Raw genomic sequence first — 18,344 nt, forward strand, 5'->3', positions numbered from 1 at the left:
TACCATTAGGACAAGTTCAATTCGCTCCATCCCTGGCTAATTAGCAATTACAGCAACTACCTGACAAATTCTGGTCATGTATTAGTCTTTCAGAGTGAATTTTAAGGTAACTAAAAATACTTCCAATCTTAAAAAATTCCTCATCTGCAAAAAGTGAAGATGTTCATTGTGATTTAGCTTTGGGGCCTAATGCCACTCAAAAATTAGCAAAGGCCTTCATTGAATTAAACATAATTCTATTTGTTTAATTTTAGTTTTTAAACATCTCCACACAGCTACCTCAGCTTTCATTCTACCCGCAGCAGGTAATAACTATAAAAAGTCATTTTATGGCCTAGATACAGCAACCTACCTCTATCCAAGAGATGAGTCCTTAAAAAGTCTAACCTCTTACAAAATTTAACTAACTCAACAGAAAATCTTTCTAGAATCTGATTACATTACCAGAAGTTATACAGAAGCAGTTTAAAAAAAAAAAAAAACTCTCCAGAAAGTTCTCGGTTGAGTGCCTACTAATGAACAAAGGTTAACTTTATCTAAAAGGTCAAATGCCTGGTGGCTAAGGTTATGACCTTAACAACTTAAATTGTGACCTTGCCACGTGCCGGGTATATTGTAGATTCTGATACAGATCATCTGGTAAAGACTGGTCATAAATTAGCTTTACTGTTACATGCCCACAAAGAACACCATTTACCACAATACCATAATATCTCAAAGTTGTCATATGATACATGGGAAGAACGACTCAAAGAGAGACCAAATTAAAGGCATAAAATGGTTTTACTCTTTTATACTTTTAATGAGATGAAATTCTCAGGCTTATGGAATCACTCCGATTTCATTACACTTGTTACTGGTTATCAGCCACAAAATTCACACAGTTCTAATGCCCCTGGATTTAGAGGAGAAGAAAAAAGAATGCAGTTTATGTATTGTATTTTAGCGTCTCAATACATCTTAGAAAAATCACCTCCGCTTTTAAAAAACAATTGATTCTGCAGTAACTTCCAGTATTTACATGTGCGTTCTAAGATTTCAACTTCCTTCCCAAGGAGAGGCTGAGGCATGAAGCAATAATTATTATATGCATTTTTAGAAAGAAAAAAAAGGATCTTCCCGTGGCCATCAAGGGGGAAAAATGGCATTTTGGAAGAAAAAAAATACATGTAAAAGAAAGAGAGGAAAAAAAAAGACTATAGGTGAAAAGGCCACAATGGTTTTGGCATGTTTCTTGAAGCACATTTCAGAGTCTCTGCCTCCTGCCAATACTGGCAAGTTCTCAAAACTTTTAAGGAGGTAAAAACATTGTTTAGTGTTTACAAATCTTCAGCATTATAACAGATGCTTGTCAAATCAGTTGTATGTGAGTTGACCGATCTACCTCCTATTTGTATTGGCAGCTTCCCTTCCACAAATAACAGGTCTCTAAATCTCTTAAATCACATTTGAGATATTTTCAGACAAAAGGCCTTGAGCATCCCTCAGACCCATCCTGGTGCGCACAGAGGCGCCACGGCTGCGCAGGGAGAGCCAATGGCCTGTACTTGGCCACCGTTCAGGCGACCGAGGGATTCTGGGAGGCGCAGGAAAACCGAACCGAAAGGTAGTCTGATCCACAGTGCTGGCAATAAATCTTTCATAAGCAATAAGGATGCTAACTCTCCTAAGCAACAGTCTACCTGCCATTTTACCAACATCACCCTTCAGGTCACTGAAACCACAGCAACTATGATGGCTCAAGGGATCTGGAGCCACAGCACAGGCACAAACTGTCAATAGCGAGAGAGAATCCAACGTGAAACGGCGAGAGCGAGGAAGGCCGTGTCTCTGTGAATCTAAGGGAAACGTTCACATCTAAAAATTAGAAGAGATGCTGCTCACACCAATAAACGCATAACAGGTATTTCGCTTTGATGTTACCTTGTAAGGAAGCACCTACCATGATGGGCATCACCCACTGACACCTGCAATTTCTTATATTGGTCCATTAGAGCATTTATTATGTTATTTACTTCTCCAAATATCAAAGAGATGAAACACAAGATTTTTAGAGAGTGCTCCCCCAAAGCATATAATACCCACAACTTTTTTCGCACCTTGTCCTAGTAGATGCTCCACTTATATATGCAAATAAATTTTGAAAAAATTTTAACTCTGCTTTTTCAATAGACAAAATAAAGTAACAACAATAGGGTTAACAGGGAGTTAAGAAAGGGCCACTTGTTCCTGTTCAGAGGTCATCTGAAAGGTGCTGCCTTTTCGTTTTCGCTACCCAGAACTGGCTAAAGCAACAGGCACTTCTTATAATTAAGTATACATTTTCAAAAACCCAAATAGTTGAAACACTTACAGATCACATCCTCTAAAATACTCATTTATCCCCTGCCAACAGAATGCAAATGATGATGTGACATGCTTGCAAAGTAAATTTCTCCAGTTTCTTATGTAAGGACGGATGGATAACAAAAGTTCTCTTTCTAAAACATATATTGAGAAAAATAATAGAATAGGATATCAGATGACTTCTAAGAGCTCATATTTTTAGAATTGAAAATGTTTTGCAAAACAATGGAGTATCGCTTTTACAGGTAACATCTTCTCTGTCCTTTATGAAAAAAAAATACATGAACCCCAAAACAACCTACTGGTAGGATTCCACAACCTTCTTTCTTCCATCTGGCTCAAGTAACTGCCATGAAGGTAATCTAGCAAGACCGATATGTACATATAAAAAGTCAACAAGTTTCACAAGACCTGAGCTTTCACGTAACACAATGAGCCTTTTGTCTAAAACAAGATGAGAGGAACAAAGTAAAAATGCATTATTTTATCCAGTCCTCAATAGTTTTATCCTGAATGCTATTCTGCATGCTGTAATATGCACAGGTAAAGCATGCCTTGAAAACCGCCTTGGAACAATAAAGAATTTTATTACAAATCAAGCAACTCACCAAATCAATTATCAATATCTATTTCTCAATGTGCTCATGAACTATACAGGTTTGGTTACTTTTAAGATTAATCTTTCCATCAATTACTTAAAGAATTGGTTCGTTTTTTCCTTTAGCTATTGTAAACAACACTAAGTATTCCTAATACAAAGCTACTAAGTTTGTACTAGTGTGATTTCCTTTTCCTTCATAAATGATCAGCGATTTGATAGCAATCTTACCTCCAACCTCTTCTTAATTAGCAGGGGGGTTCAAGAGACCCCAGTAGATAAAAACACTCCCAGAAGAAAAGCAACTAAAAATATTGCCTCACTACCAAATTAAACGCTTTTTAACTAGATCACTTGCCAGTTAAAACAGACTCTTTCTTACAAGGGTTTTTATAAGACTTCTCTCACCCCTCATCAAAAAACGTGATTTAAACATATCCCATAACTGACTACTAACACCTCTGAGAACACTACTTGACAAAAGAACTAAACTTAGCGAGAATGCTCTCCAAGCTATGCTTTTCCACCTGAATGAAGGTGGAACCTCAAACAATGGAGGATCTGGCTACTCTGATGTTGGTCTACCTTGGATACCACACCGTCCATGTGGACATGGCCTGCCGTAGGGAGCTCGGGAATGGCCCAGCACATACAGAGGTCATCAGGAAAAAAAGCACACGCGAGAAAGTGGACCGACTTTTCACCATTGCACTTACCTGCTGCATGCACAAAGTATGCCAAATATAAATCGAGTTCCTTAACAGAAACCCCTATGTGATGGGGCTGGACACAGAGCCCTGGATTAGAGCACTGCGGGGACTTTACAAGGCGCTCGCCATCAGTACTTTCAAGCGGAATACCTTTAAATAAAATCACCATAACAAGGTCCAACCTCCAGACTTTATCTGCCTGGCGGAGGCAGTCAATTCTTCGCATCTTGCCTTTCTGGTCTGGGTTGGAAAGAACACAACACGGAGGCTTTTTCCCTGTGACTGTAAGAACAAAATCCTCTCGGTACTCAGGTCGGATATCTTTCCGCAACTTGGCCAGAAGTCGAGATGCCCACTTCTGCTTGACCTCTGGTTTTTCACTTAGCAACTCATCCTTCACGGCTCTCTCTTCTTCTTTTGACATACGCTTTTCATGTTTTTTGAAGTATTTTCGTTTTCGGGCCTGCAGGTTGAACCATGTGTAGGCGAAGGCTCGGACGTGGGGCAGAAGTGCTTCGATGAAAGGATGAAATTCATCCTGAGGAAATGAATGAAGACAAAAATATAACTATAATGAAAACAAAAGGCAACAACGCTTCTTCAGGTGTTCACCTTTAAAAAAATATATCCTTATTTCACTTGAAATTTGATTCAAGCATTATGTTACCAAAATCATACGTGGGATCCCTTTGGGAAGTCCAAGAGGGGGGAAAAAAAATTCATCGGTATCATGTCTCACAATCTTAAAGAAGAAAACTGTTAAAAAGTAAAAAATGTTTTGTTATGTTCACGGAAGTGTACCAGGTTCTATTGTCGGGCCTAGGTCCCAGGTTCCTTAGACAGTAAGTGAAGTTTATCGAAATGTTTATAACAACATATAATCTTAACCCTATTTCAAGGAAGGCATATCTAATTTTGCTCCAGCCTTGACCTCACTACTTGTAGTACAGCCAGGGCTCGGCGGCCAGATTGGCAAATCCTAAACATTTAGATGCCAGTCAATGTTTATGGAAGTCTAGGAGCAAAAATCATCTCTACGATCAATGGAAACAAAGACTTTCCCCTCTAAAAGTAGACTCTGATGTAGACTCTGATCTGTTTCTTAGTCATTTTGGTAACATCTAATTCCTTTCTAAGTATTAGTTACACACAATTTTTTTTAGTCAAAAACTTAGAAAAATTTGGCAGGTCCATATACAAAAGAAGAGATGGATTTGATATTCACCAGACTAAAATAAAAGATCTATGTTCAAGACATAATTGCTGATATTATAGAAATGAAACAAAACAGGGAAAAAAGGAAAAAAAAAAACAAAGAAAAGCGTACAAGCCAGATAGTAAAGAATGCGTCACTGTGACAACACGGTTGCAACTAAACACATTCAATTTACTGATCTGATTGTGAAATACCTTCAGTAATAATCATTCCGAAAAAACAGAATACTCATTCAAATTTTGAAAATAATATTTCAGGCTTTTTCTCACAGAGAAACAGGGAACCTGGTATATTCAATGTTTACGAGACTCCCGGGAAACCCTCATGGTTGCCTCTTAAAATCCAAGTAATTTGAAAATAAAATTGAATTTAAAACATTTAAATTTTTCTTACTGTTTTATGGAAAATGTTTGATTCTTTTACTTGACATTTTCTTAGGAAGTAGAAATATAAAATTAAAGAAAAATTAAACAGTAACTCCACAAAGCTTTCTGAGTACATCTAACTTTTGATTAACCAACCCACAGTAATCTTACTAATCTTAACTTCTCTCCACCGCACAACCCTCCCCCCAAAAGATAAATTATTTACTTTCAAATAAATGAGGATAAGAAAACCAAAGAGATATTTGATGACTTTTTTTAAAAGGGTGTAGGACAGACAAATATAAAATGCATTCTTTTTTGGTTTGTAATATCCATCTAAATATATTTTGGAGGCACAAGTAACTGTAATGTCCAAAATATTATTACTATTAAAGCAATTATTAATTTTTAAATGTTCAAATATAAACTGAGTGCTTAAAATTGGTGAAATACTTTAACAATCAAGCCTGTTAAAATATTGTAAGTTATAATCAATCACTTAAACACTACATATAACTTTTTTTTTAAAGTAAGGTTATATTAATATAATACACACTAAATCATTTCAATAATCAACATTTTTTTTTTCCTCTCTCAACAAATTTCAGGCTCCGTATTTCAAGTTTAGGTTTGAAAACTGCTCTTTTTCAATAAAAGAATCCAAAAGAGAAGTCAGCTTTCACAACACATGTGCATTCTTTAAGTGGAGAAAAAAACAGAGAAAAATACAAGAATTCTATTATTCTTCCCCATACACCATTAGCACTTTAAAATTTCTGATGCTTGAGAATCTTTCCTATTGCCGTACTTTAGAAGAGAGAAATGGGGTGGGGGGAGCATTTTTCAAGTCACAGTTTATCTATAAGGTATACGCCAAACTGCAAAGCATTTAAACATTACTAAATTCTGAGCTCATCCTTGAAATGCTCTAAAATACATAAATTTGGGGTTTGAAACAGTCCTTCACATTGACTGATTTTCTCATATACACAAGACATGCTAGGGACCAAGGCTCTGTGGAATTATGCAAAGAACGCCCGGAGTCTACCTTAACTACAAAGTGAGCTTTCACCAAAATGAGGATTTCATTTTAAAGTCTCAGCCCCATTTTAAAATGCAAAGAATAACTTAGCTCCAAACAATTCATATTTATGTCAAAACCTTGTCATATTAAAGAGCTTTATTAATGATGATAAACATTTAAAATAAACCTTCTAATGTGACATTTAAGTGTTCGAAGATACTCCCAATATGCTTCTCAGAGAACTGCGAACTGCGTGCATTCGTGTTCAAAAGGATTTTGTTTACCTGCCAACCAACTGCCCATATATCTCATCATAAAAATCCTTAAATGAGGCCAACTATCTCAACTAATCATTAAGAATAATCTAAGTTCCCAGTTTTACATCAAAAGTATTTACAAGTTATTACTCCCCAAAGGTCTTAAGAATGTGCCAATAAAAGTGCACAATATTTTGTATGACTCTTACTCACATACACAAGGAAAGGGCTAGTTATACTTCTCAATGCACAATTAGAAATATTCCAGAACATCAAAACTAAAGAACATCATTCACTTGCAGGAAATGCCCAGGCACAGCATAAATTAGTTTAAAAACAAAACAGTATGCCCTTATAAAGCATGTTGTTGCACATATCACCATAAGCTATATAATATTTCAAAATATTCAAGAGAAAACAAAGAATATTTTACGTTATGTACTCAGTGAGAAAGTTATGGGCCACCAATAAAAACAAACCTGAAAACCTGTTTCTAAAGTGGTAGGACTTTGAATCAGCATCTTCAACGTTCATCTGTTTGTAAGTAAGCCAAGTTTCGGAACCACGGAATGCTGATATTTTTGGAACTACTTCTTTCAAAGGTTCACCTATAAATTTCTACTGTTACCATTCTATGACCAGGTACATGATTTGGTTAAGATGTGTCCACATGGATTAAAATACGATGTCTGGAATTTTCCTGATAAAGTTTTTAAAAATTGCACACGTATATGGATTTTATTCTTTCATTTAGAGTAATTTTTATCACTGCGCTTTACTGGACTTTCTTTAATGACCAATAAACTACCTAAGTTTTTCTTTTTAAAACTGGCTCTAAAGCTTTATAAATATTCCGGCAAGTTAAATAAATTGTGAATCAATTTCTAAAAGAAGAACTCATAAAATTTATGGCCCTCATTCACTATTTAGTGTACATTTTCTTTACAAACTGTTACACTAAGTAAGCGTTTCTCTTAGTGGTGTTTCCAGAAGAAGGCCTACTAAATGTCACTGCCAAATAGGTTTAAAAAAAAAAAAAAAACTTTCTTAATGTGATAATAGCTCATGAACCAAAAGAATCCAACTTTGTTAAATACCTGACTATGCCCTGGGCCTGCATGGGTACACAGGTATCCTCATGTATGCACCATCCCAAAATACAAATTTATCTATTGAGAGCTCACTGGCGAAGACGCTAATGTGTCTGCTAAGGTCCTTCCCCACTAGGGCAGCACACTGGTATTATCTACCAGTTCTACGTGTTGCAAACTTTTGCCAGCTAGAACTTCAGCCTTTGAATCTCAGCATTTTCACTGTAGTCATAACTCATTCAAATTATCTTACACTTTGCATCTTATCCATATGCAATTGTGAACCTTGCCAAAACTGGTTGGAAAAGTTTCATTCCATACTTCCACGAGTTACTAAAATAGGAACTTTGGAAGTTTGTTAGGGAAAAATAAAAAACTTTTACAATAACTAAAAGCAACTGCTATCCATTATTAATGCTAGGCCTAAATCCCAAACAGACCATTTCAACATAGAAGATGCATTTAAGAGTCTTCTGAGATCAAATAGCCGGTAGATGACTGTTAGATATTGCAATAAGAAGGCATGTCATGTGGGAAATGAATCCAGAAACTAGAGAGGAGAGAAGAAACTATGGATACTTTTTAGTCTTCCAGAAAGTATTCCGGTTAAACCGTTATCTCCTGCTAAATGAAAGCAAGAGGTGGTAGCAGGTTTTTGAAGGGAGTGGTGAATAAACATTTTATATGAAGCATACAAACTTCATCTAGGTGATTAATGGTCAGATCGCAATGTACCAAAACAGTATGAAGGCTCACACTTTTCTTCAAAAAAATTTTAGCGCAAGATCACTTTAGCTTCATGCCTTTTACTCAAAGAAAATAAATAATATATTCAAAAGGGACCAAACTTGGGGCCGTGAAGTAGCAATATTTTGCCTGGGGGTGGTGCAGACAAGGGAGGGATGGAAAGGGAGGGCATGGAAAGGAGAGGCGCTGGGGCGACAGAGACCCACGCTCCGAGTTAGGTCGGAGGGAAAAGTTGCCCCCGTCCTGTGCGCTGGGCGGCCCGAGTCGCGCGGCAGCAGCGGGAGGCGGCGGCGGCGGCGGCGGCGGCGGCGGGGGGGGTGGGGGCGAGTCGCGTCCGGCCCGGCCGCCGCTCAGGCTCGCGGCCGGTAGCCCAACTCCGCCCGGCGCGCCCCGGCCCGCGGCCTCCGTCGCTCGCCGACCCGCGCAGCGTGGGCTCGTCCCGACACCGAAACTTTCGCTCGGGAAAGCGAGCGGGCGACTGGCGGCGAGGACGCAGGCTCCACCCGGCCGGCGCGGGGGGACGCGGGGCCACGCAGCTCCGCTCCGCCGAGCCCCGGGACCGGCTCGCCGCCGCCCGCCCATGCCCAAGGGGCGCTGTCCCGGCGGGGGCCCTGGCCCGCGTCCCTCCCGCGGCCGGACCCCAAAGGCTGACAAACAATAAACAAAAGTAAGAGTTTGGGGAGGCTGCTGCGGCGCGGGCTCAGCGGGCGGGCAGCGGGCGCGGGGACCCGAGTTCTCCCGCAGCCAGGGGTGCAGCGGCCCCGAGAGTGCGGGGCGTGCTGGGGGCTCCGTCGGCGGCCCCCTCCCCGGGCGCCGCGTTAACTACAGAAACCGGCCTCGCGCCTGCAGAAACGCTGAGTCCAGATTTCAGCGTGTCATGGGCTGCAACCCCGCCGAAACACGTGCGGGGCGTCCGAAAACACCGCCGTTCCGCAGTCAATCGCCCCGATATTAATTAACGCATTAATAAGAGGGCGCCATTAGCCATGTGCCCACACAAATGGCCGTGCAAGAGGAATGCACCCGCATGGAAACAAAGTTACTTTCTTAAAGCTGTATTTCTCCACCACCCCCCCTCCAACGAGCATACGCGCGCACACACACACACACACACACACCGAAACACGCGCAGACACGGGCACACCCCGAGACACATGTCCCGGGCCCTGCTGGCGCCGGGGTCCCCGGCACCCCCGGCCCGGCTCCAGGTCGGCCCCCGCCACTCCGACCCCCACAGCCCCTCCGCATCCAAACAGCTGCTTACCTGGGTGAGACAGAGCGGAGAATACATCACTGCCCGGCGGTGGGGTGTGCGTGTGCGTCTGGGTGTGCGGTTTGGAGGTGTGCGTGAGTGCGGGTGAGAAAGGAGAAAGAGGGAGAGAGGAGGAGAGAGAGAGAAGGGGGGAGAAAAAAAAATCAAGCCTGCTTCTTGCGTTCACATTTCCAACTCGGCTCAACTGCAGCCAGCCAGCGCTATTGCCGCTCCATGAGCTGAACTTTAACCCCGCCTAGAGTTTCCCTACACTCCACTATACATGTCTACTGTACGCGGGCGTTAAAGGCATAGCGCACCCTTTCCAGCTCCCGCGCCCGCCGGCCGGGTGCCCGCGAGCTGCCCGCGCGCCCGCCTCCGCCTCCGCTCTGCACCGCACCGCACGGCCGCCGCCCGCTCGCGCCACCGCGGGGGGGTGGGGGGGGCGGTGTGGGGGAGGGGGCGGCTGCGGCGCCGCGCGGCCAGCCGGGTCCCGAGCCTCCGCGGCCGCTCGCGCTCGCTCCTCTCTCGCTCCCTCGCTCGCTCCCTGGCTCGCTCGCTCGCTCGGCACCCCCCTCCGCCCCCCCAGTCCCCGCTCAGCGCATTACTGGGTAACGCAGTGAGGAGCAGTTACAGTCTGTACTCCCGGGCAGCTATAGGCTGCCACAGGATGTGCTTAAGCAAACAAAACTACTTTTCCTCGTTCCCATCCCCCAACCCCCGCCGCAGACCTTCGCGGACCTCGGTGGAAGACTTGGGCAACTTTGCCAGGTTGCCCTGCACCCCTCGGTTCGCTGCGTGGGCACGTAGAGAACCGCGGAGAAGGCGGGGGGGGGCAAATTTGCATGTATGCAAATATTTTTTAAAAATCAGACCTCCTAGGTAACTTTTGTTCCCTTCTGAAATGCGGTACGGCTCAAAGCATTGTAGTCTCTCCAACGAAGCTTTTTGTGGGAATAGATCGTCGGCAGAGGTAATTATGCACAAAATCCTGCAAACTTTGTGCAGCTTCAGTCCTATGGCCTCCAGAAGCGGGGGTGGTGGGGGAAATTTTCACAAGGAAGATTCACCGGATTTGGGGGCTGGGGGGGGTGGTGTCTGGAGAAAGGGAGGCGGAGATTAACTAGCTTTCTCCCTCCCAGGACTGTGAAACTAGTGGGTTTGAACACAGACGCCATAGAAAAAGTTCTATCACGTTCAGAAACAACAGTGGTTTAGCTATGACATCTTTCTCTTTTTAGGAAGAAAAAAAAAATGTGAAAGGGATGTCCCCTTAGGGAAGGGAGATATTCTGGTCCACAAACACGTGCCCAGAACTGGACACATGCTATCATTACTGTCCCTGTTCCTGAGACACCTCTGGAAGGGTGCCTTTTAAGAATCCCCTCTTTTTCCCTCCCCCAGGTAATAGTTCTTAAAATGGAAAAGAGCTTCCTGCAATTATTTTAGGTTTGCTAAAGTATTGTTTTGGCAAAAGAGGGGGTGGTTTTTAGGGTTTGGCAAGTTGCCAATAAGCCTGCTTTTCCAGTTTTTTTTAACCTCATATTTTCTCTCTAGGCTGTCTTCACTGATGGGAAAGAAAAAAAAAAGTATACCTCCTTCCTCCAAACCCCCATCCCATTTCTTCCTCCTCATCTCCCTCACTCTAGTTTGCAGCCTGCTGCATTTTCTAATCCTTCTCAAGATTCCAAAAGGAAAGACGACTGTATCACGTTAAAGGCTCTGGCACACAGACAGGGGAATCTGCACCTTGGTAGAGGTTACACAGCTAGAGAGCCTCTGAAAAGAGGAAATTACTGTAGGAATGCCCACTCAGCATGTGAGGGTGAGGTGACGTGTTAAGGCCACTCTCATTCAGACTCTCCCCCACCCCACCCCCTTTTTAAAAGTAAGGAGCAAGAAATATGCTACTGGAGAAAACAAAGTTCTCTGAAATAGTCTGCATCTTTCTAACGTGATTTTATGCTTGTTCTCCAGTTACTTTATTGCCAGAATAATTCCTGAATTCTCAAGAGACCATTTTCACACGCGCCCCCCACCCCGCTTCTAAATCTCCTTGGAAAACTCTGATTATTTATTAAGGGGTGAGGGGAAATAATGACTTAAACCTTTAATGAGAGAGCCCCGTCTTCCCAAACTACACAACTGCTTTTCCTTGGTTCCTCTTGGATTATCAGTAGGGGAGAAACGTCCTAAATGTCAAGCCGAATAACGGAGACAACATCCCTGGCCACGAAAACCCTCGCTGGGATCTATAACTTCAACGCGCTCCAAGTTTCCTCGATAGAAGTTTCTGGCTGACGGTTCCAACATGTAACTGAGGCACAGTGAGAAGTTATTGTTCCGAGTGTGTACTCTTGGGAAGCTTTCTTCCAGAGCAGATTAAAATCTTTCTTTTGGTGTGTTAAAAGATAGACTTCACATCTGCCTCTTCCCAAAACAGCAAAGATGCTGACTTTTAATTGAATCTCAAAAAAAAGGAAAATAATTTTTTAGAAAGGGCTGGCACGTCGCCCTGGTTTAAAAAAAAATGGGGAAAGAAATTTAATGCTGCTATTTCTACTTTGAAAACTTCTTTTGTTGCAGCAGTGGATGTGCCCGCGATTTCCAGCTTTCTGCGGTTAGCAATATTATCTTAAGTAACTTTTGGCGCCCTTCGTAAGACTTTTGGATATGGGACGATTGTTTGCGCCCTCTAGGCAAGGGCTGGATCCAAGTTCAGCACCAAAGCCCTGCACATCCGCTCCTGCTTTCTCTCCTACCTCCGCCAGCTCCCGCTCCCTCCCCCGCGGGAGGTGGGGGGGTGGGCCGGCGGGGGAAACACTACAAAGCACAGTTCCAACTACAGCCTTTGGAAACAGGACTGCGAAAAATACAGTAGAAGAGTTACAGTTACAGAGAGGCTTCTGGTAACTTTCTCTCCAACAGGCATAAATTTAAACACACAAAGAAACAGATGTTCCTCAAAGGGCAGACTGGGGGTAGAAAACCTTTCCAACCCTCTCCCCTACGTCCCAAGTTGCAAAAGTAAATCCTTGTCCAGAGTTCACAAAGATACTAAGACCCTTGAAAGAGAACAGGGATGGAGGGCGAAGAGAAGAAAGAAAGGATAGTAGAGAGAACAGTATAGGAAACACAGGTGAAGTACAAAAACTAGTTTACTGCAATCGTATAAGTGACCCATTGTTAGGAAGGATAAACCCCTTATTGGAAATAACCACTCCAGTCATTTATTTTGCAAGTGCTAGGCGGCTGCCTTGAAATGGGATTGTCTCTGCGCAAAGGAGGCTCCTGTCATGCTCTCTGCTATCCATATTCTCCCTGGCACAGAGCCCAGCCTTGCATTTGCTGTGTTTTATTTGCAGAAATGTTACCTTGCCAGTTTTAGTGAAATCCTCTTAGATATATAAATTATGTCAATAAGGTTTCACTTATATGTACATCTCAAATACCTCTCATTTTGGAGGTTACTTAATAGGAAGATCTTATTAATATGATTTAGATTTTAATGTACAAAGCAATGAAGGTAAAATTGGGGTTTGTAAGTGACAACGCCATTTACTCTAGTTCCTACCAAGACTAACTTTATTACTAGCAGCTTCCAACATTTTTCTTCTCTAGTTTTTTGACCTACAGTCACTTGTGTGCAGATTTTCTTATATGCATATATTCCTAAATTGAATCATGTTCCTGAACTGAGCATCCAAGTGGATTCTTACATCAGATTTCCAGGCCAGATTTGATTAGAATGCCTAAAGCCCTGGGAAATAGCTCAATGGGAATTTAAGCCAAAGATGGGAAAGAGCCTATATTATTTTCCATTCACTTCCCAACAGAATTAGGTGTCTACACAGCTCAGAGGGAAGGAAGAGATGGATATATTTTAGTCAGAGGCTGCCAGTTACTGTCTCCAAGACAAGCTACCGCAGTTGGTTTCCACTGGATTGGTGTCAAAGACTTGTCCAAGAGTCCAGACTCCAGCTAAGAGTTAGCGAGTCAGCAATCTTCCACACACACCCTCCACAGGGGTTGTTGTGGTAACAAGAAGAAACGTGAACTTGGCCAGTCTCAAGATCCTATTCGCTACTGACCATATATTTAAACAGAATTCAAGAAAAGTCAAGAACAACACTCTCTTTCTCCCCATCTTCCTTTCAAATGTATAAAACAGCTGTCAGTCCACCTGTGAAACAGTCTCTCTCCCTTAAAACTGTTGTTTAGAGTTCAAGAGAGGCTTGCCTATTCCTTCAAAGTACCTGAAAAGCCAAAGCTTCTAAGATAATCAGAGTAAGACGTTTTGCAAGGCTAATTGTGCAATATATTACTTCCCAAAGCTCACTACAGTCCCAGTTTTCAAGCCACACATTTTTAAAAGTTGAACCTCACCTTCCACAACCATTAACAACTTCCCTGAATTTACAAATAACAATTCATGCAAAGTTAAAGATTTCTCTAGCAGAATTTTTTAAAACTTTTCCCAAAAGGCAAAGAAGAAGGCATACAATTCACGCAAAACAAGACAAAACAAAACCCACGCTGTTTTGTTTTTTTTTTTTTTTTTCTTAAACTCGAAAACTCTTTCCTATTGTGTTTGCTAAATCCGGAAGAGCTTGTAGCTTTGACAGCTTGAACCGCACCATCCCCTTCAGAGCCGCAGAGAACTTCAGATCTTCTCTGCCCGGCCCCCTCTGGCTGTTGCGAGCCATTGTACACCCATGCTTGGATATGATTGGATAAAGCTTTTGTCAATCTCCCATCTTGTCCCATTGATTAGAGGATCGAATAGTCAATTACTCTCTGGGTCCAGACATTTCTTTTCGGGTTAGGTTGACTGCTGAGGCCAGACGTCTTTTTACAGAACAGAGCACGTACAGGATTTTTTTCCCCCTTCTGGAACCGAGCAAGCGCTAGGAGGAAAAAAATCTGTCAAGCTCAGCAATTTTTTCAAATCTCGGGGAGGAAAGAAAAAAAAAAAGGAAACCCGGTCCCTGATGCACATAGCAAAAAAGAAAGAAAAAAAAAGCCATCCACAAAGCTACATCTTTAAAACAAAACCATTACAATAGACATTTACCCAGCAGTCACTTCAATGCATATGCAAGCTAGAGAAATTTTAAAGTCTTAGCCATTAAACAAAATCATTCTACCATTATTGTTTATAAAACACATATCGTATAAACGCAAAATAGAAAGTTTAAAGATGTACCACGTACCACTGCAATGTAAAAAGAGTACGTGAGAAACTTTAAAATGTTCGGACGAATTGCTTCATTTGTTGTCCCCATTTTTTTTTTGCATGAGAAAAGATATCTAAATAAACTTGGAACCGTTGAAAACCCGGAAGAGATTTTTTTTTAAGCTGTTGGCCAATTGCAGGCTTCTTGGAGATTTTTTTTTTTTTTTTTTTTTTTTTTTTTTACTCCAAATCAGGAGGCTTTTGCAATTGCAACGCGCGCTCTCTGCCTCTCTCACTGTCTCTCCTCTTTTGAAAGCGATCCAACCCCGGCTGGCTGGTTCTCAGATTCTCTCTGGTTTTGCCTTGTGTGCTTTGGATTGTACGAGACTTTGCAGAAGTTGCCATCGATTCGCAGTCCCTCTCTCCCGTCCCTACTCCCTTGTTTATTTCCGCAATCGCTGCAATTTGCATAGTAACCACGCAGGAGGCGCCGGCGGCTGCCTGCGGAGGGGGCCGGGAGGGGGCAGGGAAAAGGCCTTGCCCCCTTCTCCCTTCCTCCAGTCGCTCTCCCCGCCAGTCTCCTCCTCCCCCACGGCGTGTGGCCAATAGGAGCCCCGGCATTCAGCGCAGGCTCCGGTCGGGACACCGTTCGGAAGAAAAGCCCCTGTGTTACTAGGCCCCGCTCTCAGGATGGTGTTTTTGGCGCAGTAGTAGATCCCCGGCTTGCGGACCTCACAGCCGGTACTAGGGAGATGTGAGGATATAGTACCTTTGCCTGCGGTTGTGCGGGTTTTGCACGTTTTAATCAAGTCTGCGCACCTGCTTTCTCGGTTTCTTTTTCCACAACCTCTCGTGAGTTATTAGGCTAGTTCATGATGGTTAGTGAGAGATTTAACCTTTATTTGCACTGGTGTAGACCAAGAGTTAAAGATCCTCTTTGGTTCATTAAATCAAGAGAGTGCAAAATGTCACAGAGAACTCGCAGTGAAATAAAGCTTCTGCTCCAGGTTCAGAAAGGAAAAAGCGTTGACTCTGCTCTCTGCAGATGGCTGACATAAAATTGTTAGGTGCGCTCTCTCAAGAATAAAGCTCTTCCTTTAAAGCAGGAGATGCAGTGAAGTTCTAACTTAATTGCAATTGTCTGGTTTGTCAATATCCTTACAAAACCTGGGTTCCACAAAGTTTAATGCACCCCTCTACCTCCCATCCCCCCAAAAGAAGAGCTGTAAGAATCTCGACATTTAAAGGGGGAGGAGGGTTAAACCACAATTATTGGAATATTAAGTCCTTCATCTCACTGATTCATCTTATTAATCCAGACCCTTTAAGATCATGTAATCAGGATATTTCAATGTCAACCTTTCATGTGTTTGTTTTAAACAGCAAACTAGCCATTGATGCAGTGGTGGTGTGGGGAGAGTGTCCCTTTAATTGGAAATCTTCACAACCGGGCTATTGCGTTTTTTTTAAATGTGTTTGCTTTACATCAGTTAAGTAGCGTAGGACGTTTTGCTGAATAACTGAGTTACGTGAGAATGTGTGCTTAGCTCACTTGATAAAAATTATCCAATAAGAAGTCAAGAGGAATAGGAAGCAACCTGGCAGTTGTCTGATTTTCTTAACTGTCCTTGGTGAAGGTACCTAATTAATTAATAACAGGACCTTGCACAGTTAAATTAGAGGTTAGAGAAACCTCCTATTTTATTTTGAACCACATTTTTGGCTGTAGGCTTGCACTTTACAACTCGCTAACTGATGCAGCATTGCTGGGAGGTTTAGTACTGTGGCTGCCCTTGGTGTTAAGCAAGCTTGGCTGTTCTGGTCTGCCGCTGATAGATTCAGATATTGTCTGGCTCTAGGAAGTCTGTGGCATTTAATCCTGGCCTCCTCCACTGAGCATACATTTCCACTTGGCATACTACTTTCACCCTAGAAATACACTTGATGAGATGTAGTGGCTTAAGTAAAAAGAAAAAATAATTTTTTAAGTAATCAAAAAAGTTCTAAGCCTAGTTCAGCTGGTGCTAGGGCTGTGTGATCTTGAGATGGTTACATAACACCTGTAAAATAGGACATCGACCTATTGTGAGAATGGAGGTCTGTTTTGTCAAGAGCTAAGAGCCTTTGAAATGCACAAGAGGTATCACCTTGTATTGCATTGCTCTGTAGAGGCCATGGTCTGAATAATTCCCAATGCTAAGCAAGCCAGGCCTTGTCAGTAAGTGGTAACAGTGAGTTTTGTGTACAATGTCTGTAGTTCATTAACTTAGTCTAATGTGGTAGGTTAGTACAATTTCCAAAGTGAACTTTTATATCTCCATCTAGTTAACAACATAGTATAGGCTTTGGAGTCCAACTTAGGTGTTAATGTTGGTCCTACTATGTGACTCCAGGCAAATTATTTCACCTCTGTAAGCTTTAGATTCCTCATCTGAAAAAATGGGACATATTAAGAACATTTGTAAATTACCTAGTACATTATATGTGGTCAATATACGGTAGCTATAATAATTATATTATTACTGTTTAATATGTACCATGTTCTAGGTACATTGAATGTGCTAGCTGGGGATACAGAGAATAAGATATTATCCCTGCCTCTAAGAAGCTTTCAGTCCAATGGCAGAGATAAGACATAAAGGTAAATAACAATGTAATGTAATAAGTGCTATGTCCAACTTAGATATACATAAATGGCAATGGGAACACAGATGACTGATTTTGCCTGGATGTATAGATAAAAAGCTAAACAAGGGAAATGACATTTGTGTTGGGCCAAAAGTATGAATTTGCCACGTGAACAATCGAGGGGCAGGGCACTCCTGTCCAGGAAAGCACAGAGATGTCAGTGTATGCAATGGGCCAGAGAATGGGGATGGGTTCGATTGTGGCTTGTTGCTCTAGCTAGTATTAGCTTGTGTTACAGTAACTAGAGATGTAGTTAGAAAGGCAGACTGAGGCAAGATGGTGGAGAACCTTGCGAGCCATTTAAACTTTTGCTTGAGGGACCGGGGAGGCATGAAAAGTATTTAATTAAAAGATAGACAAGGAAAGATTTGCAAATTAGAAAGATCATGCTAGCAATGGAGGCAAAGAGACCAGTTAGAAAAAGGCGAGAGAAGATAAAGTCTTGAACTATATAGCATAGCACGAATGAATGAGCAAGAGAGAGAAAGGGGGGCAAGAGTAGAGGGTAGGAGAGAGGTGAGGAAGCAAGGGAGACGCGCCATTGATATTTACTTTAGGGACTCTGATCAACAGGGACAACTTAAGAGTGCAATTTGTCCAGACTCTCCCCAAAGTTCAAATATCCACCCGATGTATAATAAGACCTATTAGTGAAAGAGGCTCTCCTTACCCCACAAATTGTCACTTCTATATCCTTAAACCTACCAATATTAAATAATTTTAAAATAAAACAGTAACCATAACGATAGCTCACATAGATTGACTGTTTACTCTCTATTAGCTCTTCCCACACCCTGAATTTGTGTTCCAGTAACTTCAGCCCCACTGAAAATCAGCTGCACATTGAATAGGGTGATTTTGAGTCGTCAACCCC

General features: G+C 42.2%; 1 protein-coding gene across 10 annotated transcripts in view; it reads right to left on the reverse strand.

Moving 5' to 3' along the window:
- Positions 1–18,344, reverse strand: part of NFIA (nuclear factor I A) — a 595,358-nt gene that overhangs the window by 379,578 nt on the left and 197,436 nt on the right. For 5 of the 10 annotated variants that reach the window (XM_060304981.1, XM_060304976.1, XM_060304960.1 and 2 more), the window contains exon 2: positions 3,661–4,192. In XM_060304981.1, coding sequence (XP_060160964.1) covers positions 3,661–4,192 — 532 coding nt within the window. Of the gene's footprint in view, positions 1–3,660; positions 4,193–9,618; positions 9,984–10,481; positions 10,581–18,344 lie in introns of those variants that run through there. The other 5 variants (XM_060304988.1, XM_060304983.1, XM_030870338.2 and 2 more) reach the window with 2 other exon arrangements.

This window comes from Globicephala melas, chromosome 1 (genome assembly GCF_963455315.2).
Source record: "Globicephala melas chromosome 1, mGloMel1.2, whole genome shotgun sequence".
Taxonomy (NCBI): Eukaryota; Metazoa; Chordata; class Mammalia; order Artiodactyla; family Delphinidae; genus Globicephala; species Globicephala melas.